Genomic DNA, 26680 nt, shown 5'->3' on the forward strand with positions numbered 1-26680 from the left:
TGTGGGCAGCACACAGCACGTGTGGGCAGCACACAGCACGTGTGGGCAGCACACAGCGTGTGTGGGCAGCACACAGCACGTGTGGGCAGCACACAGCACGTGTGGGCAGCACACAGCGTGTGTGAGCAGCACACAGCACGTGTGGGCAGCACACAGCACGTGTGGGCAGCACACAGCATGTGTGGGCAGCACACAGCGTGTGTGGGCAGCACACAGCACATGTGGGCAGCACACAGCACGTGTGGGCAGCACACAGCATGTGTGGGCAGCACACAGCACGTGTGCGCAGCACACAGCATGTGTGGGCAGCAAACAGCATGTGTGGGCAGCACCAATAGCTAAGTGTAAAATAGTTATTAAAAATTTAACGCTGGAAGCACTTTTAGGGAAAACAAGAAGCAAAATTAGTAGCCTTTGTGTACCTCTGCTTCAGGCTTTAGCTCGCGGAACAGGAAAATAGAAAATAGTTTTTGGAACTTTATGGCGTCACCTAGCAAACACACGAGGAACCCAGATCTTACCCATTTCCCAAAGAGAATAGCTATTATGTTCAGATGATTGTTATGGTTGGTAAAAAACTTTATAATGTCAATAATGTTCACCTCTGAATGAGGCATAAAATATTACAAAAATATAATTCTTGTTTAGATAAATGCCGATCACCTTGGAGACAAACAATTTGAATATCTTAGAGTAGTAGAATTGGACGGAATTATCTGAATCTTTCATTAGTAAAATAATTGATAGAGCGTGGAAGGCGAGAGTGCGACTAACTTTGCAGCCATAAAAAAGCCTATGACAAAAAAGTGGATGTTGGAAGGAAATATTAAAATGGAAAAGCAAGAGGTAGTGATCAGAGGGTACAGATTCAGCAGATCATATTCTCTGTACCTAGACTGAGGAAACTACAAAACTAGAATTTAGGGAGAAAAGAAACTAAGTCTTTCAGAGTCGTCCAGCTTTGAAAGAGCCTTTGGCCCCTTTTATTTTATTTTCCTTTTTGAGATAGTGATTTTCAGCAGTCAACTCATCAATACGAAGGGCCTTCAGCTGTAACAGCTGCTCCATTTTCTCTACTTTTATCTGTAGCATCTACAATGCATTACAGATATAAATAGCAGAGACTACCAATATACATACAACTAACATGTACCGATAATCTAAATGGCATACCTGAATTGTCTCCTCTTGCTGCTTGCACTCAAACTCTTTCTGGTCATAAAGCCAGCGGGAAACGACACTGGAGCCAGTGGTGCTCACTAGTTTAGACCTGGATGAGCGTATGATAAAAAATATCAGTGTAAAAGCTTTGTGCAAGCTCCATCAGGATACGAGTGAATCATTGAGAGACGACAACTCCTAGAGATTACAACTCTTGAGTAAAATAAGATCTACTGCATGGCTTCACAATAAAAGCAAGTAATGGTGTCAGAATACGATCGACTCAAAGAAGAGAAGTTTGGGCTGCTTTGTGATTAAAAACTCTAAGGTTTGTCTCTCTTGTTTAACATCACTAGAAATCATCATGAATTATGCAGCAGTTGAATAAAACCAGGAGATTTTAATTATTTGATAAATAAAAGAAGTTAAGCAAAAACAAACATCATAAAATATGTCATATTTCATCATCTCTTATACAATAAACAATAATAAGGCTTACAAACAGAAAACTCATCACAAAACTTCTCATCATGAAAATGGACGTTTTGGTATTACCTAACCATATAAACATGGCTTTTCAATCTCTGATCTAACAACTCACTACAACTGATTTTGTTTAGACTCTGATATAACAACTCAATACAACTGGCTTTGTTTAGCCTCTGGTCTAACAACTCAATACAACTAACTTTGTTTAGTCTCTGATATAACAACTCAATACAACTGACTTTGTTTAGTCTCTGATAAAACAACTCAATACAACTGACTTTGTTTAGTCTCTAATCTAACAACTCAATACAACTGGCTTTGTTTAGTCTCGAATCTAACAACTCAATACAACTGACTTTGTTTAGTCTCTAATCTAACAACTTAATACAACTGACTTTGTTTAGTCTCTGGTCTAACAACTCAATACAACTGACTTTGTTTAGTCTCTGATCTAACAACTCAATACAACTGACTTTGTTTAGTCTCTAATCTAACAACTTAATACAACTGACTTTGTTTAGTCTCTGGTCTAACAACTCAATACAACTGACTTTGTTTAGTCTCTAATCTAACAACTCAATACAACTGGCTTTGTTTAGTCTTGAATCTAACAACTCATTACAACTGACTTTGTTTAGTCTCTGATATAACAACTCAATACAACTGGCTTTGTTTAGTCTCGAATCTAACAACTCATTACAACTGACTTTGTTTAGTCTCTGATCTAACAACTCAATACAACTGACTTTGTTTAGTCTCTGATCTAACAACTCAATACGACTGACTTTGTTTAGCCTCTGATCTAACAACTAAATACAACTGACTTTGTTTAGTCTTTGATTTAACAACTCAATACAACTGACTTTGTTTAGTCTCTGGTCTAACAACTCATTACAACTGACTTTGTTTAGTCTCTGATCTAACAACTCAATACAACTGACTTTGTTTAGTCTCTGATCTAACAACTCAATACGACTGACTTTGTTTAGCCTCTGATCTAACAACTAAATACAACTGACTTTGTTTAGTCTTTGATTTAACAACTCAATACAACTGACTTTGTTTAGTCTCTGATCTAACAACTCAATACAACTGACTTTGTTTAGTCTCTAATCTAACAACTCAATACAACTGACTTTGTTTAGCCTCTGATCTAACAACTCAATACAACTGACTTTGTTTAGCCTCTGATCTAACAACTCAATACAACTGACTTTGTTTAGTCTCTGATCTAACAACTCAATACAACTGGCTTTGTTTAGTCTCTGATCTAACAACTCAATACAACTGACTTTGTTTAGTCTCTAATCTAACAACTTAATACAACTGACTTTGTTTAGTCTCTGGTCTAACAACTCAATACAACTGACTTTGTTTAGTCTCTAATCTAACAACTCAATACAACTGGCTTTGTTTAGTCTTGAATCTAACAACTCATTACAACTGACTTTGTTTAGCCTCTGATCTAACAACTCAATACAACTGACTTTGTTTAGTCTCTAATCTAACAACTCAATACAACTGACTTTGTTTAGTCTCTAATCTAACAACTTAATACAACTGACTTTGTTTAGTCTCTGGTCTAACAACACAATACAACTGACTTTGTTTAGTCTCTGATCTAACAACTCAATATAACTGACTTTGTTTAGTCTCTGATCTAACAACTCACTACAACTGACTTTGTTTAGCCTCTGATCTAATAGCTCAAACCCTTAACCTAAAGTTTGGAACTAACAATAGCAGAACTGACAGTCTTTCTACGGAACTCACGTCTCAGCTGGTGCGCGTCGTCTTCCTTTGCCTTCAGGAGGGGGATTAGGAGCAGGCACCTTCTTCATCTTGACAACCTTTTTCTGTAGAGCTACAGAGAGAAAGGAGAATGCCTATGATGGCTTTATATGTCAACTGACAGACATGTGTACAGGCAAACAGTTGACAGACACATAGAAGTACAGTTAAATAATCGGTCCATAAGTGTCACAGTTATCAGACACGTGTACAGTCAAACAACTTGTCCATGAGTGGCCCAGTTATTAGACATGCATGTGTACAGTCAAACAACCTGTCCTTGAGTGCCATAGTTATCCCTCTGAACTTACGAAGAGTGTACTGGTCAGCCTCTGGTGCATCAGCCTGTGTATTCCTTTTATGCTGCTCAAACAACATGGTGTCAATGTTCTGTCGGATTTCGAGAAGAAGTCGTTCCACAACAAATGGCTTACACAGTGTGATATCTCTCATGACCTCCTCTGACAGCTGGATATCTAGTTTCTTGAGCACCTTCCTACAGCGAGCAGCAACCAGCTTGCGACTAGCAAATTCACATAAACTAGCCTTAGTTGTTAATGTTATCGGTTGGGAGGTTAGGCAGCCTTCTTACTAACAACCAATCATGTCATGTAGGCTACATAATAGAGACTACACATCAGAATTATAGAAACACCTTTGGCAATATCAATATAAAAATAATAGGTAAAGCAACTCCGGGCAAACCACTTGAATAGGAAATAACAGAGACGTCCAAACATTTACACAATACTGGATTACAGTCCTGCTTACTGCTATACCTCTTTATGCAAGGGCAGGTTAAACAGAACTGGTCACTTCGTAATACCTGTTCATAGTCGCCCAGTTATCCAACTTGGTCTTTGAGACAGTCGTTGACGGATAGTTGTGCAGCTCAACAAACTTTGGAAAGTAGTGCGAGATAACTTCTGCCACCATCGCTACAATAGAGGCAGGTAGAAGTAGCTTGTGACAGGTAAGAATACATAGCATAGGTCATATAGGGCTAGTCTTTGATGCTATCTAGTAATTCTCTACGTGTAAGTTTGATTGTGTGCATTAAATTATCGCCATGATCTTTGCAAATGTGAAAGAATGTTTACGAATCTGTTATTGACGATATATATATATATTAATTTATGCGAACAACCTTTTATGAGCTCTAGTGGGTCTTGGTAATCGGTAATCAACGCATTAGACAACATACAAGTTAAGCAGTTCAAACTGCTAGTACCTCTTTCACTGAGTCAGCAGACATGTGAGTCAGCAGGGTTAATAACAACAGGTTTTTCTCAACTGGCTATATATTTCTCAAAGTATGTATGTCATGTGTCTGCATTCCGGCTATAGCTATTAAAATCTTGGAATAAAGAATCTGTGCTGAAAAAGATTTGATCTCAAACCCTCCCATTTGGAAGCCCAACACCCTACCCATTAGGCCACACAGATTTAGTTTTTCGCTTGCCGATATAAGTCAATATATATGGGAGCAAATACCCAACGGCTTTGCGTACCACCCAGGGTGATTGCGTAAGTGATTGTCATTAGTTAGCTTACTAAAATTTTCCACTGACAATGTGCCAGGCTAATGGAAAGTGGCCGGCAACTCTCATTACTTCTCATTGTTTGTAAGCTGATTTTTAATACCCGAGCAACGCCAGGAAGCACAGCTAATATCTATAATAATATTCAGCTAGTGTAATCGTGAACCAACTCTAGTGTTGGAGTAAGCGCTGTTTGTTGGAGTCAGTGCTGGTAAGTTTAAACATTATAATAAATATCATTCATTAAAACTAAAAACACATGTATACAGAAGCAATCAGACATGTCAAACAAGAGAACGCAACTCTTTTCTGTAGAATGTTATTTACCACCTGGAGTCCTTAGTGGTTTGTGTTTATATAATGAATTATTTATCCAAAAAAACAGTTCTAATTATTTTATATAGAGTAAGTTGGCTAGAATATTGAGGTGCTCAGTGGTATTTTAGCCAAAGTAGAGCCCAGTATTAAACTATTTGCTGTAATGCTGTTCAACACGCAGTGTTGAACAGAATTACAGTAAATTACATCATAAAAACTACATTTACCAGTTAATTGATTTAAAGGTTGACTTGCAATAAAATTCACATTACAGTTATTTGGTATCAAAAGATTCACCATGTCTTACTCTGTTGTGTTGTGGGTGCCAAATATGTGGAAATGTGATTACAAGCTCTTAAAAGCTCAAAAACGAAAAGCCGCCGTAGATTGGAATCTCTTTATTTCGATGACGTAGCCATGATATTTGGTTATTGTCTTGTCATGTGATGTTCTCACGTGAATTGAAAGGCCAATAAAAAGCTCAATATAAAACTCATCGTAGCACTAGTCTATGACAAACACTTCGGGTTTTACCGAAGACCCCGTATCAAATATAGATGCTCGCTACTTTACAGTTTTGTTTCGGTTTGGTCTAATCGGCAAGTCGTAATCTAATCATGTGACCCAATACTTCGCAAATAATTTTTGCGGCACTTTTCGATTATCACAGGTGACCAACAGGCTCGTCACGATTATCAGACAATGATATGTACTCTTTCAAGCTAAGGCTAAAAAATTAAACGAATTTTTATGGTAAGTTATAAGACATCACTGCTAAAAGTGACAGCATTACGATGACGATAAAATAGACGCGTAAGAACAATAGACATAGTTTTATTGAATGCGTAAAGTATATTTGTGAAAATACTTCGATGAATAAGGTTGCATGAAAGTGTAAACAGAAACCATCTCGCACAACTACATCACATTTGAGCCATTTTGGAAAGAGAATCCAAACTACGGCGGTCTCTTGTGGCTGCGATTTTCTGTTCGTTTTTGAGCTTTTAAGAGCTTGTAATCACCTTTCCACATATTTTGCACTTACAAGACAATAGAGTAAGACATGGTGAATCTTTTCATATCAAATAACTGTAATGTGAATTTTATTGCAAGTCAACCTTTAAGAAATGGAGTTGCAATTACTATCTACTGACAATTGTATGGAAGTAGCAGCTGTATTGTTTGCAACATTATAGTAAAAATAATCTCAGAATATTTGAGATTGCTGGGGATTAGCCAAAGTAACATTAGAAAAGCAAATAATAGGAATAACCATTGGTGTGTACTTACATCCATCTGAGAAATCTCTTGAGAAGTTTTTCTTTGGTTTACTGAGTGGAATCTGATCAATCCAAAGGTAAATGTCTTCAATGACAGACTCATCAAGAGATTCTGTCAACACCGACATCCTCTGCAGGTGAAATAAGACAGGTTGCTAGTAAACTTACAGCCCCAAACAGTGAGTGACATGAGCAACAAGTGGTTGGGATAATATGAAAAATGTGGCACCTGATACGAGTGGCACAATACAAATGTTTCCAATATTGGTTCATACACCAATAATAAATGCTTGAGCACACAGGGCTTTATGAATATGATGTTGTTGCTGGTTCCTCAGAGGTTCAGTACGATATCTACTTGCATGGGTTGTATTTTTTACAATTTATCCCAAACCTGTTGTTCAATGTCTGGTGCTCTCAACTACTATACCATGACTACTACCATGACTACTAAACCATGACTACTATACCTTGACTACTATACCATGACTACTATACCATGACTACTACCATGACTACTATACCATGACTACTGTACCATGACTACTATACCATGACTACTGTACCATGACTACAATACCATGACCACAAAACCATGACTACAAAACCATGACTACTATACCATGACTACTATACCATGACTACAATACCATGACTACAATACCATGACTACTATACCATGACTACAATACCATGACTACTACCATATGAATAGGCATATGAATTAGAAAGCAATAGCGAATGCTAAAAATCTACTGCAAATATATGGATTTATACCAGATCTGAACTATAGCAGACCTGAACTATAGCAGACCTGAACTATAGCAAACCTGAACTTTAACAGACCTGAGCTATATCAGACCTGAACTATGGCAGACCTGAATTATAACAGATCTGAACTATAGCAGACCTGAACTATAGCAGATCTGAACTATAGTAGACCTGAACTATAGCAGACTTGAACTGTAGCAGACTTGAACTATATCAGACTTGAACTATATCAGACCTGAACTATATCAGACCTGAACTATAGCAGACCTGAACTATAGCAGATCTGAACTATAGAAGATCTGAACTATAGCAGACCTGAACTATAGCAGATCTGAACTATAGCAGATCTGAACTATAGCAGACCTGAACTATAGCAGACTTGAACTATAGCAGACTTGAACTATAGCAGGCCTGAACTATATCAGGCACACAAGTAATTACAGAAGGTATCTGGTAGGTGGGCTGTGGTGATCTGCAAGTATACTGCACATTATCATATTATTATCGGTACATATGACTTCTACAAATCCTCAAGATCACTCAGCCGAAGTACCTGATACTTAACAAGCTCAGCATTATAATCACTATCAAAACAATTTCGAGAACCACCTTGCATCTGAAGGGTCGAGAAAGGAATTCATCCACTTGGAGCTGAGGCATGCCATAGCAAGAGGTTAGCAGGCTAATTATTTTATCTCACTTAATTGACAAAGCTGGTAGGTCAGATTCTTTACCAGTGGATGTTTTTTATCTCACTTAGATTGTAACAACTAAACTGCAAGACTATTTACCTGTAGGTGCATTTAACATTTGCAAAGCGTAAGTTGCCAAAGTTCATAGTCATGTTTCCAAAAAGAAATAGAGACAACTAAACAAGGTAAATACATGATTATATATTCTGGTGAACTGAACCACATTCTAAATAAGTTTCTGTAGCTTACAGCATGTGACAAACCGGAGTTATTTCTATCAGAGATTCTCATAAAGCAAACAACATTAATCATCATTAAAATTTTCTGGCTGTTTTATAACTACACTAAGTGTTTTCTTTACGTGAGCAAGACGAGCTTCATTCAGCATACCTAGAGCTTCTTTCTGATCCCCTCGGCATAAGCAGAGCTCATATGTAACCCCATGCTGTATTTTATTCACCTTAAACAACAGTCCCTCTATATGCCAAGACTGAGCTGCAATTCCATGTTTTGAAATCGTTGCTTACAGAAATTACAACAGCGCCTGATTGGCAACTCCAACCTTCACCAAAAGCTTGAAAACTTCTCAATATATTGCTCATGAAACTACATTAATAACTAAAACAGTCTTTTCAAAACATCCAACTTGTGCACAAATCTTTCCCCTATTCATTTGAGCAATTTAACTTATATCTTAAAAATCTATATTAGTGTAGGATATTGGTACATATAGGGGCTTTGAATTTATGGTTTTAGTCTGCTATCTTGACTACCTTTAATACTATAACATCATAACTCTTCTTCTTATCACGACCCCCTTTTAGACTATAACATCTGAACTCTTCTTCTCACGACTGGCTTTTATAATATAACATCTTAGCTCTTCTCCTCATGACTCCCTCTTATACTATAACATCCTAACTTCTTCTTTGCTAATTATTACATTCTCAGTCAATGGTGAGTCACGCAAGTTACTATTGCCTACTACCGATTGTTTTGTTTCAGGTTCGCTACTGATAGATCAACTTGTAGTATTTGCCATCTTTATGAAACTTAAACACACAAAAGTGTAAACACAAACAGGTTAACTAGCAAAAATAAAGAAAAATACAACAAAGAATGAATTATAAGAGAGCCAATATTTAACGCAGCTAATCAAAAACTATCATGTTAGAGGGTAGAGCTTTGAGACGACCGTGAGGTAATGCCTACCGACAGAAGAGGCTGCCTAAAAGTGGAAGTATATAAAAAGTTAGGCTATTAATAATGATGTACAATGTTTAGCTTTGTGAAAGTAAAAGCAACGCCAAATCAATTTGTCTAAATTTCAAAAATACTATAACCAAGAAAAATGAACTTCGTTAAACCAAAAACCGTTAACATCGTTTCATGAAAAGCGTAACAAATTTGGGTACAATCGAGAGTAAATCCGTGATTTCCCGTTTCTAGGTAAACGAGCATGTAGTTCTTTTATCGACGAGAGTACGGTGTAGCCGTAAATAAAAATTATATCGGACACATAGTGGTTTTTACGATGACATACATAAACTTATTTTCAACAATAAACGCATAAAAGCTTGTGATTACGACGAGGCGTATTAATCATAAAGTTAATTGGTAGACCTTTAACCTAGAGAGCTATGTACATGTAATTGTATTAGCTAGCGCAAGCCAGCCATGGCTTTATGGGGTAATCGTAGACTTGTATATAAACCATAATTATAGGAACGTTATAGGAAATAACTCCTAAAGAAAAGAGAGTTGAAGTTAGCAATTTCTGTGGATTATATGATTTTGATTCTAATTTTACTAGATGAGCGCAATTTCAAACAATAAAAGTGCCAGCAACTTCTGTGAATGTATTTGTATTTATAAATATTTATGGAGTTGCTTTCCCTTAGGAAAAGACTCGAAAACTCTTTTCAAAGAATTTGTTTCCCACAAAAAGACAACTTCTAGGAGAAGCTATGTTTTCAGACTAGGAAAGCTACCACGTTATCTGATCATCACCGTATAGATAAATTAATCTCGTATATACAGTCTCAAACGCAAATGCTGTCACTGGTGCTATATGATGCCCTCTCAGCGCATACAGTTATATTATAGGTGTCGTCTCTGTTTTGAAGTACAAAACACTTTGGTATGAAGTTCACACTGTATTGACATACATCAAATCTACTTCCAAGTTTTCTTACCAAAAAGACAAGTCTCAGCGTAAAGTTGGTGACAACTCTAAAATTGATAACAATTCTCATCGGTGCTTTGAACATAATTAAGTCTTAACAAGGCGTTATCTAGATTAGGATGCAGAAGTAATGTAACAGAAAACTAATAGAAGGCTCAATAGCATATTGTGTAAATATATTCACATATCATTCATCACTATAACGTTTCATTTTTAATCTGTGAAAAGTTGGCTCACTCACAATGCCATAATAGTATGTATGAACAAAAAGATGCAAATTGGAATCGTCACCATAGGAAATCTCATCCTCAGTCATTGCATGGCCGCTTTGATCTGGTCATGTGCTCGGGGTTCTTCCACCGCATTCAGCTTTCCATTTGGTACCTCGTTATGAATCTGTACAACGCGGCCTGGATTGTTATACAATATAATTAATGAGAATGTTAGCTTAAAATATGAATAAAAAAAATTACAAACCAGATGCCAAAAGTTGGGATTTAAAACTCAAAATGTACCTGAACTTTTTGATGATCCGGCCAACTTGACAACACAGATTCAATCTTCGACAACATAAAGTAATCATCACCATAATAACTGTTAAGAAACCCGATTAAGCTACCCAGCTATAGTTACACAGAACTATCAGCTATAGTTACACAGAACTATCAGCTATAGTTACACAGAGCTACCAGCTATAGTTACGCAGAGCTACCAGCTATAGTTACGCAGAGCTACCAGCTATAGTTACACAGAGCTACCAGCTATAGTTACACAGAGCTACCAGCTATAGTTACACAAAGCTATCGAACCAAAAATAAAAGTATTTCGTATGTTTTATACTATTGTGTCAAACTTCTCGTTTAATGCTATATAAATGAGCAATTACCTAACCTGTTATTTTCAGCATGGTTTTTTAATAAACTTATTCTCTCCTTTCCTTTTGGATCTAAAAAAACAGAGAGAGCTGTTTAATGTTTGCCCATCTGTACATTCAATGATTATTTGATTCATTTTTTGCTGTTTTAGCCTCAGGCCTGATGATTACTAGCTCATATGATAAAATCTCTTAGTAAAAGGCTACATATTCCTGTCACATTTCTCTTCTTTAATTATTTGCAGTTTTAGCCTCAGGCCTGATGATTACTAGCTCATATGATAAAAAATATCTTACTAAAAAGGCTACATATTCTTGTCACATTTCTCTTCATTGATTATTGTAGTTTTAGTTTTTAGAGATTTTTAATATCCTGGGTGAGCAATTTGACTTATTTTCAGTTATTAAATCTTATGTAGTCTATTTCAGCAGATTTGATTACTTTTTTGTCAACGTAACATTTCCTATTAATAGATTGTTGATGGTTTAAAATGTATACAATTTGTAGTTAAGCATCACGTTACTACGGGGTTCACCTGGATACTACCAAGTTGTACACTCAATTAATAAAGTTGTTTTATTGCATATCAGCTAGTCCGTCTGTTGCAATAGGGTGAGTTGTTCTGCTAGGTTATGTAATCCCTGCTGCAGTCTTGCGGCAAATTTTTGAAAGAAAAAAAAATTTACAGCTCAATATATATTATGTTTGTTATGTAAATGAAAATTTTATGCCAGTAAAATCATATTTTAACTGGAAAGAAACTACAAACACTTTGTTTGAAATTTGGAGTTGCCCACTCTTACACTCATACGTGAATGCAACTCAGACAGACTCAGTATTGTTAAAAGTCGGTTGTTAGGACAGATAACCTAAATTACCTGTTGCTGCCATATTGCCTACCTACGCTATAATGTAATGAGCAGGGTGGATGACTGTGTCAGGTAGTGATTATTAGATGGCAAACACAAGCCACTATTAAATTCTAAGCTAGCTGTGTAGGCGACTGCTAGCTATTTTTAGCATTGCAGGTTATTTATATAATTTCACACTGAGAGAAATTCAAAATATGTCTAAACTTTGTAACCATTTTGGTTTAATATGCCACACTCATGGGTAATCACATCTGTTGAGTCTTGATGGGACTCAACAGTTGCGGCGTGTTTAGAAATTAAGTAGTAAGTAGTACTAAGAACCCTTTCCTTACAACAGTTGTGCGCTCACAGGTGGCGCCATTTTGGAAAAAATATGCCAAGCGTGTTGCTTCATCGCAGCTGCTCACAAGAATAGCGCCAAGCAAATCCTTTATACGCTGTACTGTATACGTGTTACCTCACTTTAATGTAAGGGTTTGTCTCCCATGTCTTTAAAAGCTACCCGTGAATTCTAATAAGTATGAAGTAGCCGGTAGCCTGTCTGGAGAAAGAATAAAAATCAATATACAGCTGACGCATGCCTTCGTGCAGTCTCAGCTATACTGATTATGAGCTGTGTGAAGCAACATACAGAGCAGTGTGTGAACATTCTAAAGTTGATCCGCTGACATTGAAAACGAGATTGCTCAAGTCTTTATTTTCTCATGAACCTCATTGGCCAGCGCAAAGTACTACCAATTTTGTGTCTGGAGCTCGTATGTATACAAACGCTGAGTGAACAGAAGAAATGAAACCATGTAGGCATGTAGGTTTATGTGCCCCAAAGATGTGAGAGTGATTATCATATAGTTGCTTTTTATTTGAGAATTAGTGCAGCTTGAATCATGTAAGATATGTATAAGATATGTATGTCACTCCGGCCAGGGGCTTATGGTCTCTCACCCTAAGATATGTATGTCACTCATGCCAGGGCTTATGGTCTCTCACTCTAAGATATGTATGTCACTCATGCCAGGGCTTATGGTCTCTCACCCTAAGATATGTATGTCACTCATTCCAGGGGCTTATGGTCTCTCACTCTAAGATATGTATGTCACTCATGCCAGGGCAGGGGCTTGTGGTCTCTCACTCTAAGATATGTATGTCACTCATGCCAGGGCAGGGGCTTGTGGTCTCTCACCCTAAGATATGTATGTCAATCATGTCAGGGCAGGGGCTTATGGTCTCTCACTCTAAGATATGTATGTCACTCATGCCAGGGCAGGGGCTTGTGGTCTCTCACCCTAAGATATGTATGTCAATCATGCCAGGGGCGTGTGGTCTCTCACTCTAAGATATGTATGTCACTCATGCCAGGGCAGGGGCTTGTTGTCTCTCACCCTAAGATATGTATGTCAATCATGTCAGGGCAGGGGCTTGTGGTCTCTCACCCTAAGATATGTATGTCACTCATGCCAGGGGCTTGTGGTCTCTCACTCTAAGATATGTATGACACTCATGCCAGGGCAGGGGCTTGTGGTCTCTCACTCTAAGATATGTATGTCACTCATGCCAGGGCAGGGGCTTGTGGTCTCTCACCCTAAGATATGTATGTCACTCCGGCCAGGGCAGGGGCTTGTGGTCTCTCACCCTAAGATATGTATGTCAATCATGCCAGGGGCTTGTGGTCTCTCACTCTAAGATATGTATGTGCTCCGGCCAGGGCAGGGGCTTGTGGTCTCTCACCCTAAGATATGTATGTCAATCATGCCAGGGGTTTGTGGTCTCTCACTCTAAGATATGTATGTCACTCATGCCAGGGGCTTGTGGTCTCTCACTCTAAGATATGTATGTCACTCATGCCAGGGCAGGGGCTTGTGGTCTCTCACCCTAAGATATGTATGTCAATCATGCCAGGGGTTTGTGGTCTCTCACTCTAAGATATGTATGTCACTCATGCCAGGGGCTTGTGGTCTCTCACCCTAAGATATGTATGTCACTCATGCCAGGGGCTTGTGGTCTCTCACTCTAAGATATGTATGTCACTCATGCCAGGGCAGGGGCTTGTGGTCTCTCGCTCTAAGATGTGTATGTCACTCATGCCAGGGGCTTGTGGTCTCTCACCCTAAGATATGTATGTCACTCATGCCAGGGGCTTGTGGTCTCTCACTCTAAGATATGTATGTCACTCATGCCAGGGCAGGGGCTTGTGGTCTCTCACCCTAAGATATGTATGTCACTCATGCCAGGGGCTTGTGGTCTCTCACCCTAAGATATGTATGTCACTCATGCCAGGGCAGGGGTTTATGGTCTCTCACTCTAAGATATGTATGTCACTCATGCCAGGCAAGGGCTTATGGTCTCCCAGCCTAAGATATGTATCTCCATAATTAAAACTCAACTAATTGCTAATCGATGAATATTTGCTGTTGGCGGATGCTGCTATATTCATTAAACTTCCTTGAGATGCATACATGTAATTTAAGAATATAACACATGTTAGTTACTAGTTATTAATTGTGAAGTTGAAAGACAGGGCACATGGTGTTAGTACATATACAGACTCTATATGTTCAGATGGTTCTTATGCGTTACTAAAACCTTGATATTATCAAATTAATATACATGTACATATACATATAAATATTATTTTATGTTAGAGTCAGATTTTGTAAAAAAAGTTAGAAAACGATTGTTAATATTTACATATGTTAGTCACGCTAATACTACCCCCTTCTCCGTAACTACTTTACGATACCCTCGCACTAGTAACTACTCTACCCTCTACCTTAAGAAAAAGCACCAGTTAGTCAGGGACCTTAAAATACTTGCATAGTGCCACGGATTGTGATACACTAAATAGAAGACACGGTTAAGAAGCGTTTGCGAGTGTCACAAATGAGTATTGACCTCTTCCAAGGTTCAAGTGTCCATAATAATAATTGTTAACAGCTGTTATAGAGTTAATAGAGTTAATTTCGCTATTCATCAATGCTGATCAGTTTAGGATAATGTTCCTGTAGATACTCTTTATGGTTCTTGTATGCCTTTAATCTATCCAGCGCAAATTCCTACAATGTAAAAGATCAATAAATAAATGAAAATTACATCTCTAGCTATTAGCTACTCTAAATAAGTTATTTTGGAAGAGATTTAAGTTAACAATTAACAACTTTCATCACAATGTTCTCATCTATAAATATAACTTCGTGTTATGCTCTGACATCCTGTTGCTATATTCAAACCTTTGAGTAGAAACATAAACAAATTTTGCTGCTACAAAGTTTAAATTTAGTCACAAAATCGATTTAGTCAACAAGCATATCTATTGATTGTTCAGTTAGCTGGATGATGGAAAACAGAAACCTTCTCTTTATCAGGAATTTGATGATTCAACTACTCAAAATTCATGGCTGACAAGATACCTGTGAGTATTATATGCTAGAAAGACCATTCACTACTTTGAGAGTAGAATTATTCTTTCAATCTTGAGCAAATGACCAAAAAGCAGTTTGTAACAGAAAACTAGCTACTTAAGCATAGCTCATCGCTGCTACTGCACCGTCTACATTGTGACAGCACCACAAATTTCAGCGGAACGGCATGTAAGTGCAGGTAGTTGATAGGTTAATCTCTATGCTATAATATGGCTCTCCGTAACCTTGGTGACGGGTTATACAGTCAAACCTGGACAGCACTCGGGTATTTGTGTAATATGTCGAAAGTATGTTGAAGCAAAGATTCTCATACAAATACATTATATTTCCCTGAATACATACATGCCAAATAAGCATAGGTGAATATTTCATGCAATCGCTATAGCATCAAAATAAATATGTTGTATAAATTACTAAAGAAACTAAAGAAAAAAATTAATTACAAGCAAGATAATTACTAAACAGCTTCTGAAAGTTCTTAAAGAATTGGTTGTTTTTTATTATTTGTAGTTTTACATATAACAATAAACTTTCCTTCTTTTACAACTATGATGCATGATTTCATTAAAACTGTTAAAAGGAAAGTGTGAAGCGCTGTATAATATTACAGTATTTGAGAAATGGAGAACTAAACTATCTCAAGGAGAATTACAGCACAGGTACATAAATGTATGTAGCTACTGATTTACTAAACTTTAATCCTTTGAGAATATTCAGATGTCATACAAAGCGCATTACTTTGTCAAAGTTTGAGCGTACGAGCAGTTTACTAGCTTGACCTGACATGAACTATTTTTATCTTTATTTACTAGCTGTACTACCCGGCGCTAATAAAAAAGTCTTTACACAGAAAACTGATTTTTATTAAACATATAATAACATTTGCCATTCTAACATTCAGACAATGTATCATGAGAAGTGTTTTGTGTGGTTAAAATAATTTAAGAGAGAAAATAAAAACAATTGTAAAGGTTTTCGAACTTTGTCAAACTTTTAAACTTCCTATCATAAGGAAAATGTTTCGTGCAGGTCAAATAAATTTTAAAAAATAAAATGACTATAAAAGGGTTTGGATGTAAAAGTGAAATAATTTGCAAGTAAAAGCTACATTGAGTCTGCTTTACTACAATTACAATAAGAGATGATTCGGTAATGATACAATAATACAAACTGAGAAAACATTAATTCAACATGTTTAGAATTTTTATTTTGTTTTTTGCCAACAATTCTTGCATAAAATTGTGTGTATAAAAAAGTTACTGTTCCACCAGCAGCTCTCTGAAACCAGCTCTCTGAAAACAGCTCTCTTCATCTATCAAAACTCTGAATACAACGATACTGGTACGACGATATGTAAAAATGAGATATTGTTGTGTCTTTGTCTGACCAAATAGAGAGAGAATCTAGAGGCTATTCCTACTGGAGATAATAAAATTGTCCGCATGAAATGTATTAACCTTGACCTCGATTTAGCAATTGAAACTTAGGAAAAGCCAAAAATAGAAGTTTACGAAAACGCAAAAAAGGCATCGTGTTTCATTATGTTAATAAAATTTAATCATAAAATTTTAATTTCGAGATAATCTAATGTTGAAACCGTTTTACCGAAAACAAATTAGCCCTAATACGGCGAGGACAAAAAAGCATCGCGTTTCATATAGCTAAAAGAGTTCATAGAGTTTAAATTAATACCTCATTTTGGTGTCAAAACGGAAAATGATGTATACGTTATGTAGTAAGAGTAAGCAATTGTATGAGCTTTCGTGGTCTCGTGGTTACAGCGCTGGATTATCAAACTGCCATCTTGGTGAGCTTAAGTACGGCCATATGTGGATTTTTAAATCCAAAGTTTTAATAGCTATAGCTAGACAAACCGAAAACAAATGACAAACTTTGAGAAATATATATAGACAACACAAATAATATAACATAAATAATATACTACATAACTTAAATAATGTACTGCAAACGATACAGCAAAGGTTCAACCTACCATGTATCCAAAATTCATTTGAGAATTCAAACCGGAGGCTAGTGACCACATGGCCCAGAGGAAGTGCGGTCCCAAGAGAAAAAGTTGAGTCTCTAAATATAGCTCATACATATTTTCATCGGTAGGGGTCATGCCACACGCCTTCAAGTAATGGTGGAAGAATGTGTTCTAAAAACGACAAAATATACAGTATGTGAGGGAGTGACCAGAGCATAGAAGGCTAGCTAATACCTGCTGCTCTAAGGCTATACCATACCTGTTGCTCTAAAGAGGGGTAGTTGTCCAGACACTGTGAATAGTATGGAGGTTCCGTGACAGCGTAGCAATAACACCATTCAAGGAAATGGTTAGCGACATCATAGCCTCTGTAACAGTTTATTAAGTCTATAATGAAAGATCCACAACTATTGCACATTCACCTCGTCAATGAAACTAACTATTCGGCACTTGCAAAATAAATTTCTTCAAACTTATTTTGCAAGTGCCGAATAGATTCTTCTTCTTGCAAAATAAGTTTCAAATTTTTTCAAACAATATATTCTGATAATAATACAAAAATATAATATATTGTGCTAATAATAATAACGTATGAGCAAATCCAGCCAAAAGTAAGCAGGGTGTACGCATAGTATGGGCAGGTAGTCATTATGTTTCCATGCCGAGGTTAATCTACAAGTTGGCAAGGTTAATCTACAAGGTTAATCTACAAGTTGGCAAGGTTAATCTACAAGTTGGCAAGGTTAATCTACAAGGTTAATCTACAAGTTGACAAGGTTAATCTACAAGGTTAATCTACAAGTTGGCATCCGTAAGATGAAAACAGCATGAAGCTGCGTGTCAAACAAGTTTTGTCGCTTGCAAATTTTTATCAAATGTTTTATGCTTGCGAAAGGTGGAAATAGCACTGTTGGGTGATGCGCAAGAAATTGCTGCCCAAGCTATTCCATTTTAAATATTTTCCTAAATTTAGTCGTTCTCATTTTAAAGTGTGGTGTCAAGTTAGACAGGAGTGCGACGCTATGACCTCTGGTGTAGAACTCCTTATCTTTTCTAACAAAGCACCGGCGCTAATCTGCAACATGCAAATGGCTATTGAAACACTTTTTACACGGCAACTCAACGTGTACACAACTCCAAATCTGCATCGTCCTTACAATGAAAAGATAGTGATAGCGAGGTGGCCCGCTCACAGGCAGAGACGATGCACAGCACAGACCTGTAGTTGTACGCTGAGTATTCAAAGTCGATGAGAACGAGGGTTCCTGCATCAGCGCCTTTGAGCACGTTACCTTCCTGCACATCATTGTGACAGAACCTGACGGAAGACTTGGATGCACTGAACACCTTCCTGCACAATAAAAACAGCCTAAGGTAAGAAGATAGGAATAGTTATGGAACTGGCTAACAGATGGACATGAATCTCAATTGTGCGTGCATTCTTTGGAAAATCCCCAAGACACAATGTGATAGGAATCAGTCAAAATTAAGAGGGTATGTGAGGGCATTGTTGATTAGGTATGTAGGAGTCAGGTGCACTGCAGATGCACTCTGTAATAGTTTTGACTCAGTCTTCATGGCTACTTTGATGAGACTGCAGTTCTATTATAATTCTACAGAATTTATAGCCAACTATTAAAGTTACCTCTCTGTGGTCAAGTTTTGTTCGTACCATGAGTTCTTACAAGGTTTCAGCTTTCAAAGCTTTTGTTATACATTTTTTGTAAAGCAAATGCAGCCCTCTATCAAAAGCAATCCTAATACTAATATTAACAGTAACAAGTGGAGAGACAGTCACATTTTATCACGATAACAACACTTATGCAGGTGTTTAGTCTGGGGAGTCTCTAAACTTAACACATACATTTGTACTACAGCAGGTATATAGTCTTTGTATATACACTTGTACTACAGTAGGTATATAGTCTTTGTATATACACTTGTACTACAGCAGGTATGTAGTCTTTGTATATACACTTGTACTACAGTAGGTATATAGTCTTTGTATATACACTTGTACTACAGTAGGTATATAGTCTTTGTATATACACTTGTACTACAGCAGGTATATAGTCTTTGTATGTACACTTGCACTACAGCAGGTATATAGTCTTTGTATATACACTTGTACTACAGTAGGTATATAGTCTTTGTATATACACTTGCACTGCAGCAGGTATATAGTCTTTGTATATACACTTGTACTACAGCAGGTATATAGTCTGTATATACACTTGTACTACAGCAGGTATATAGTCTTTGTATATACACTTGTACTACAGTAGGTATATAGTCTTTGTATATACACTTGTACTACAGCAGGTATGTAGTCTTTGTATATACACTTGTACTACAGCAGGTATATAGTCTTTGTATATACACTTGCAGTACAGCAGGTATATAGTCTTTGTATATACACTTGTACTACAGCAGGTATATAGTCTGTATATACACTTGTACTACAGCAGGTATATAGTCTTTGTATATACACTTGTACTACAGCAGGTATGTAGTCTTTGTATATACACTTGTACTACAGCAGGTATATAGTCTTTGTATATACACTTGTACTACAGTAGGTATATAGTCTTTGTATATACACTTGTACTACAGTAGGTATATAGTCTTTGTATATACACTTGTACTACAGCAGGTATATAGTCTTTGTATGTACACTTGCACTACAGCAGGTATATAGTCTCTGTATATACACTTGTACTACAGTAGGTATATAGTCTTTGTATATACACTTGCGCTACAGCAGGTATATAGTCTTTGTATGTACACTTGTACTACAGCAGGTATATAGTCTTTGTGTATACACTTGTACTACAGCAGGTATATAGTCTTTGTATATACACTTGCACTACAGCAGGTATATAGTCTTTGTATATACACTTGTACTACAGCAGGTATATAGTCTTTGTGTATACACTTGTACTACAGCAGGTATATAGTCTTTGTGTATACACTTGTACTACAGCAGGTATATAGTCTTTGTATGTACACTTGCACTGCAGCAGGTATATAGTCTTTGTATATACACTTGTACTACAGCAGGTCTATAGCTGCAGTAAACTTCTGTACTACAGAAGTCAGTCATATTGATTATGCGTATTCATGTCAGCAGCTAATAGCAGCACATATATGAATTTCGGCAGACTTGGCAGGTCTTACTTCTAGCACATATCAGTGCCCATCCCCACACACTGCACGAGGAAACTTCTCCACATCTCTCACCCGTCATACCGAGATGGACAAGAATTCAGATAGCCACTTGTAGCCACCTGTAGACAAATCTGGCCGGCCAATCAGCAAGCTAGTCTGAAGATGCATATGACCAGTCAGTCAGCTGGTCTTGAGAATCGACCAATCAATAAAGTTCTGGAATGAAAGGTTAACGGTGAAGATACACGGACAGCGCCAGACTGCAATGATCAATTTTTTCAGTTCAATTTTACACAGCCGGCTAAGGTAAAAGGTCAAGGCTGACCTGGCTCTGAATAATAGCATTGATCATTGCGGCCCTGTCATGTCTTAAACCTACCAATAAGGCAGATTATTCATAACAACATGAAGTTCATAATAGAATATGTACAGCCACCCGGAGAGCACGCGAGTCTGTTTTAAAAAGTCCAATGAAAAGTGTTTTTACACTAGAGATGTTTCTGCCGCATTCAGTAGCAATAAACTTCAATTTCAAGGTTTGAGAAACATCATCTAGAGATAACGGTTAAACTCTGCAGAGTTAACCAGATACCACAAGAATATAGCACCGATCACTGTGCAGCTTAAATGGTGGCAAGCTCGCTTTTGATGATTTTTAAGCAGTCCGTATTGCTGGTCCGTGATTGGACAAAAACCTCGACGTCTTGTGTTCCGCTATTGGACAGAGGTCCAATCATGGCAATGCTTGCATGTAAACCTATATTCCCTCGCTGTCCGACGTCGACAAGAATAAGATATTTTTAAGTGACATCATCAAGAGTCTGTGAATGAATGGGGATACTAAAACCCTGAAGTGAAAATTGCCTGAGTATATGAAAGTTTGCTGAGAGAGCAATTTAGGGTAGGGTACCCTTCCTGCCGCAAGAGTATCAAACACCAATCAGTTGCTCACAGGTCAAGCATTCGAGACCACGACACCATGGAACCTCAAATAGACCCTATAACATCATAATATCATGAGCATACTGAGGTTCGCACGGTGCACTTAACCAAATATAGCATTCAATTTGCTGAGCCTCCTCGCGGCAACTTCCACCCACCAACAATTAGCCTTTAGCGTAAAAATGCCTTAAAATTGAAATTAATTAAAGCTTACACAAAATCTTTGTATATTTTATCAGAAAGTATCGGTATTTTTCTACCATTTGTGACGGTTTTGGTGTTTTGAGGTGATCTGACTGCCTGGATGTTGCAAGATTAAAATAAATAAAACTTAATAACGGTTAAAACATTCGGATCGAATGAAAGTGTGATTATGACATCTATAGTTGCGGAGACCAACAGAATAGAGACACGTAATGCTGCAACTTGAACACAACAGCTGATATCGAATATCGCAATGATAACAACTAGTGATGTCATTTTGCACAATTTTACTTCTGAGCATTTTAACCGCGATGAGGTTTTGTCGATTTAATCTGAAACATCCTGGCAGTCCGATCACCTCAAACATCAAAAGCAAACGACAGATAATGTTGATACTTTCTGCTAAATTCCATTAAAACTTTGTGTAAGCTCATATTCACACGTTTAATATATCTGGTATTTCTGCTAGCTTTAGATTTTCAGACCGAGCATGAATGTTACCCATTCCATTCTGTGCAAGAATTAAGGAAAGGAAGTTATGTAATCATATGGGTTGAATTGTTGCAGAGCAAGGCGAAGTAGCGCATGATGAAACAGGATGTATGCAATCTACTCCAAGATTGTTAACTTTTCTAGTATACATGGAAGAAGGTTATGGAAGCTCGGTAAAAGCATAGCCTGTGATATAACAAACACACGCATAGAGTTACTTACACTAGCCAATTGTATTCCTTGTCTAGATCCAAATTCAGTGCGCAGATATCCTTCCAGAGGGGCTTACGGTCAATTTTATGGATATTCTTTTTGACCTTGTCCATGTAACTGTTAAAATATATGTATAACATATATATATATATATATATATATAACATACATATATAACATACATATATAACATATATATATAACATATATATATATATAACATACATATATAACATACATATATAACATACATATATAACATATATATATAACATATATATATATATATATATAATATACATATATATATATATAAATATATCTATTAACTCATTCGCACCCGACTAACTTTCATGCCATCTACCTTAAATACCAGTCATTTCTCAAAAAAACGCTATAATTTAACTTACTACTACAAGAAACTGAATTGCGATAAGTTACCCATTCAATTTGCAAAATAACCAGCCAAGTCTCCTCCTTCAAATGGTACGAAATTCAGATAGAGACTTCATATGACTTACATGTAGACATGTGTCTCAAAGAAGGTAGTGTTAGATAATTTATGATTCTCAACAAATTGCTGAAACAAAGTTAGAATTTCACAATAGAAATGGTAAAAATATAAGTAATTTAATTAAAATTATTGTTTTGCTACATAAAGTTATATATAATAATCGTATATATAGCAGCTAGTCATGAATGTAAATATCATGAAACTCTAATTTCAAACTCTTCCTTGTGTGTAGCATCCTTCAAACAAAAACAGCAATCTACATGGCAATATAACTCAAATAAACCGTCTCAAACATGTTTCAAATAATAAAAATATGTTCAATAACTCTTTTCTTGACTTTTTAGACTTCATATACTGCTCTATGAATCAATATGATCCTATCGAAAGTGAATGATAAATTTAGGCTGACTACGGCTGAATGCTTAAAAAGTGCATTTTTATTCGAGCATAACGATTCAAATTGGCAAAATTATAAGTTAATACAAACTTTGGAACACTAAAAACAATATTCCATTTGATTTATGCAGTCTTTCACTGTCTTACCACTTCTGAATCTGAATATTTAATCCTGGAGTTGACAAAATTGATCGCGAACGATAAAATTTTAAGTCGCCGTGATGATTTCCGGTTTAGGTAGATGCCGATATGGGTTTAGTATTTTGGTTATAACTATTGCCAGAGATATCAATGAGGCGTATTTTTAAGTTTTTCTGATTGGCCAGAAATTTTTCTTCATAACTAATCACAAATTCATCTTCTATAACTTAGAGATTACTGTACATGAATTGGGTGCATTTCCAAGACGAGATAACTTGCGTTGGTAGCTTAACTACGATCAAAATTCGTGAATTAACTCGCGACAGTTGTCAATGAGTTAATATCATGTCTCCATGTTAAAATATACCCATTAATATCGTCTGTTCCTATGTTGAAATATATGTTCCTACGTTACTCCTTTTAATTACCACTCAGATAGGCATGCTATTTCATACAGTTCAATAGAGCAAACAACCTCTTCCAACATATCTAGACGGTTAAATTTTACAAGACATTTTAGCTTTTATCGAATATTTAAAACGATGATCAGATTGCAAGTTTTTGAAAAACCAGTGTTCATGAATCGAAGAGGAAGTATTGCTTGAATTATTATCAGATGTTACTAAATTCAAAGGTTTTTCATTAAATAGTAATACATAATTAAATAGTAATACATAATTAAATAGTAATACATAATTAAATAGTAATACATAATTAAATAGTAATACATAATTAAATAGTAATACATAATTAAATAGTAATACATAATTAAATAGTAATACATCATTTTGGTAATAAATACGATTGAGTTTGTAAAGGGGTGAATTTTACACCAATCAGGAAAAGGCCCAAATTCTTTGTAAATTGATAATTTTTATAGGGTAGGATAACCAATCGTGTGTCATATAACTACCATGTTTTATAAATGCTGAAATCATTTTGTAGGATTTAATCAATAAAAGTAATTACTTTTCAACCGTTAAAAGCAGCACGCAAGGGATAACTGCGAGTTCATGTGTGGGTCTCTACAGTTGCTCAAGTCCCACCTTTAACAGCACATATTCACCAGAACTACAGTTTGAGAGTTATGAGTAACAAAATCCCTCAAAGCATCCTCTTTCAACTTTATGTGTACAGTCAAACATGGATAACTCGCCCTCGGTTAACTCGAACAAATGGTTAACTCGAATGTGTGTATTTAGTGTCGAAGGCTGAATGAGGCCAAATTAAACCACCAAAAAACTTACAACCGTGGTGAGTATGGACTTACATATTGAGAAATCGCTCAGAGCTCTTCAAACCAATCATCGTCCAAGGTGATAATGCATGGCAATTATTACAGCACTTGGTGTAATGTAGGACTATTCTACCAGCGCAATATTGTTGGCCTGATGTATCTGATACCAATTTTGCCTTAGAGGTTCGTATTAAAAGGTAATAACAGGTTGGATAAATTGTAAATATTGCATGTTACCTGGCTACGGTGGTCTTAAAGAAACTTGGTTCTTTGCACAGAGGCATGTCCAATAAATGGAACTTGGCCATTTTCAGAGCGATCTGAGCCACGTACTGAGGATAGGCCATTTCATGGGTTTTCAGGCTGCATGTCTGCAACATAATTGGTCTGTTTATATAGGTCACTACTTGCCCTTTCTCAGCCACTGAGTTTAATCAAGAAATATGCCAAAGACCTGTTAGTCAGCACACGGAGTTGCGCTGGTGCTCCGAGGAAGGCGTCTGTTGACTTACCATACTTTTCGAACTATTAGCCGCTACTTTCTTTTGATGTTTTGAGCCATGCGGCTTATATAAGGGTGCGGCTATTCTGTGGTTTTTTCTTTCACCGCTAGGGTGCATCAACTCTAGCGGTGAAAGAAAAAACGAAACAATGCCTAACGGTACTGTTCCGTTAGGCACTGGGTTAAAATGCGTCGGTTAATACGGAACAGTGCTGTGAGGCACTGTTCCATTTTAACTAGCAAAGTTGCTGCCGTATTGAAAATCACCGTGCTGAGTTCTGCAGCCTATACAAAGGTGCGGCCTATGTATTGTTTTATTATCATTTTTTTGAAAATAAAGCAGATGCGGCTTATACAGGGGTGCGGTTAATAGTCCAAAATGTACGGTACTCTAGTTTATCTGACTGAAGTACATGTATGTGCCAAAGGAAGGGGTCTGTTGACTTACTCTAGTTTATCTGACTGAAGTACATGTATGTGCCAAAGGAAAGGGTCTGTTGGCTTACTCTAGTTTATCTGACTGAAGTACATGTATGTGCCAAAGGAAGGGGTCTGTTGACTTACTCTAGTTTATCTGACTGAAGTACATGTATGTGCCAAAGGAAAGGGTCTGTTGGCTTACTCTAGTTTATCTGACTGAAGTACATGTATGTGCCAAAGGAAGGGGTCTGTTGACTTACTCTAGTCTATCTGACTGAAGTACATGTATGTGCCAAAGGAAGGGGTCTGTTGACTTACTCTAGTTTATCTGACTGAAGTACATGTATGTGCCAAAGGAAGGGGTCTGTTGACTTACTCTAGTTTATCTGACTGAAGTACATGTATGTGCCAAAGGAAGGGGTCTGTTGACTTACTCTAGTTTATCTGACTGAAGTACATGTATGTGCCAAAGGAAGGGGTCTGTTGACTTACTCTAGTCTATCTGACTGAAGTACATGTATGTGCCAAAGGAAGGGGTCTGTTGACTTACTCTAGTTTATCTGACTGAAGTACATGTATGTGCCAAAGGAAAGGGTCTGTTGGCTTACTCTAGTTTATCTGACTGAAGTACATGTATGTGCCAAAGGAAAGGGTCTGTTGGCTTACTCTAGTTTATCTGACTGAAGTACATGTATGTGCCAAAGGAAGGGGTCTGTTGACTTACTCTAGTCTATCTGACTGAAGTACATGTATGTGCCAAAGGAAGGGGTCTGTTGACTTACTCTAGTTTATCTGACTGAAGTACATGTATGTGCCAAAGGAAGGGGTCTGTTGACTTACTCTAGTTTATCTGACTGAAGTACATGTATGTGCCAAAGGAAGGGGTCTGTTGACTTACTCTAGTTTATCTGACTGAAGTACATGTATGTGCCAAAGGAAGGGGTCTGTTGACTTACTCTAGTCTATCTGACTGAAGTACATGTATGTGCCAAAGGAAGGGGTCTGTTGGCTTACTCTAGTTTATCTGACTGAAGTACATGTATGTGCCAAAGGAAGGAGTCTGTTGACTT

The 26680-nt window shown here is 37.0% G+C and overlaps 2 protein-coding genes across 4 annotated transcripts in view; both read right to left on the reverse strand.

Moving 5' to 3' along the window:
* Nucleotides 1-945: 945 nt before the first annotated feature.
* Nucleotides 946-6708, reverse strand: LOC137394524 (sperm flagellar protein 1-like). Its single transcript, XM_068081249.1, has 6 exons — nucleotides 6591-6708; nucleotides 4268-4379; nucleotides 3753-3937; nucleotides 3424-3514; nucleotides 1174-1270; nucleotides 946-1092 (listed from the first exon to the last, which is right to left on the reverse strand). The coding sequence occupies exons 1-6, from the start codon at nucleotides 6706-6708 to the stop codon at nucleotides 946-948; spliced, it is 750 nt and encodes a 249-aa protein (XP_067937350.1).
* Nucleotides 6709-14628: 7920 nt separating this feature from the next.
* Nucleotides 14629-26680, reverse strand: part of LOC137393183 (choline/ethanolamine kinase-like) — a 31908-nt gene continuing 19856 nt past the window's right edge. For 2 of the 3 annotated variants that reach the window (XM_068079623.1, XM_068079621.1), the window contains 6 exons: nucleotides 24926-25059; nucleotides 22410-22517; nucleotides 18601-18732; nucleotides 17641-17749; nucleotides 17385-17552; nucleotides 14629-15025 (listed from right to left, as the gene is read on the reverse strand). In XM_068079623.1, coding sequence (XP_067935724.1) covers nucleotides 14936-15025; nucleotides 17385-17552; nucleotides 17641-17749; nucleotides 18601-18732; nucleotides 22410-22517; nucleotides 24926-25059 — 741 coding nt within the window. In that variant the 3' untranslated portion in view covers nucleotides 14629-14935. The remainder of the gene's footprint in view (nucleotides 15026-17384; nucleotides 17553-17640; nucleotides 17750-18600; nucleotides 18733-22409; nucleotides 22518-24925; nucleotides 25060-26680) is intronic. The other variant, XM_068079624.1, reaches the window with a different exon arrangement.

The sequence above is a fragment of the Watersipora subatra genome, chromosome 4 (assembly GCF_963576615.1).
Source record: "Watersipora subatra chromosome 4, tzWatSuba1.1, whole genome shotgun sequence".
NCBI lineage: Eukaryota > Metazoa > Bryozoa > Gymnolaemata > Cheilostomatida > Watersiporidae > Watersipora > Watersipora subatra.

Bases quoted from the DNA above. Each gene is read 5' to 3' on its own strand.
- LOC137394524 (XM_068081249.1), bottom strand. From the start codon at position 6,708: ATGTCGGTGTTGACAGAATCTCTTGATGAGTCTGTCATTGAAGACATT. The intron at 1,271-3,423 runs GTGAGTTCCGTA...ACGCTCATCCAG, and splicing joins CGACGCGCACCAGCTGAGAC to GTCTAAACTAGTGAGCACCA. The intron at 1,093-1,173 runs GTATGCCATTTA...AATGCATTGTAG, and splicing joins AGCAAGAGGAGACAATTCAG to ATGCTACAGATAAAAGTAGA.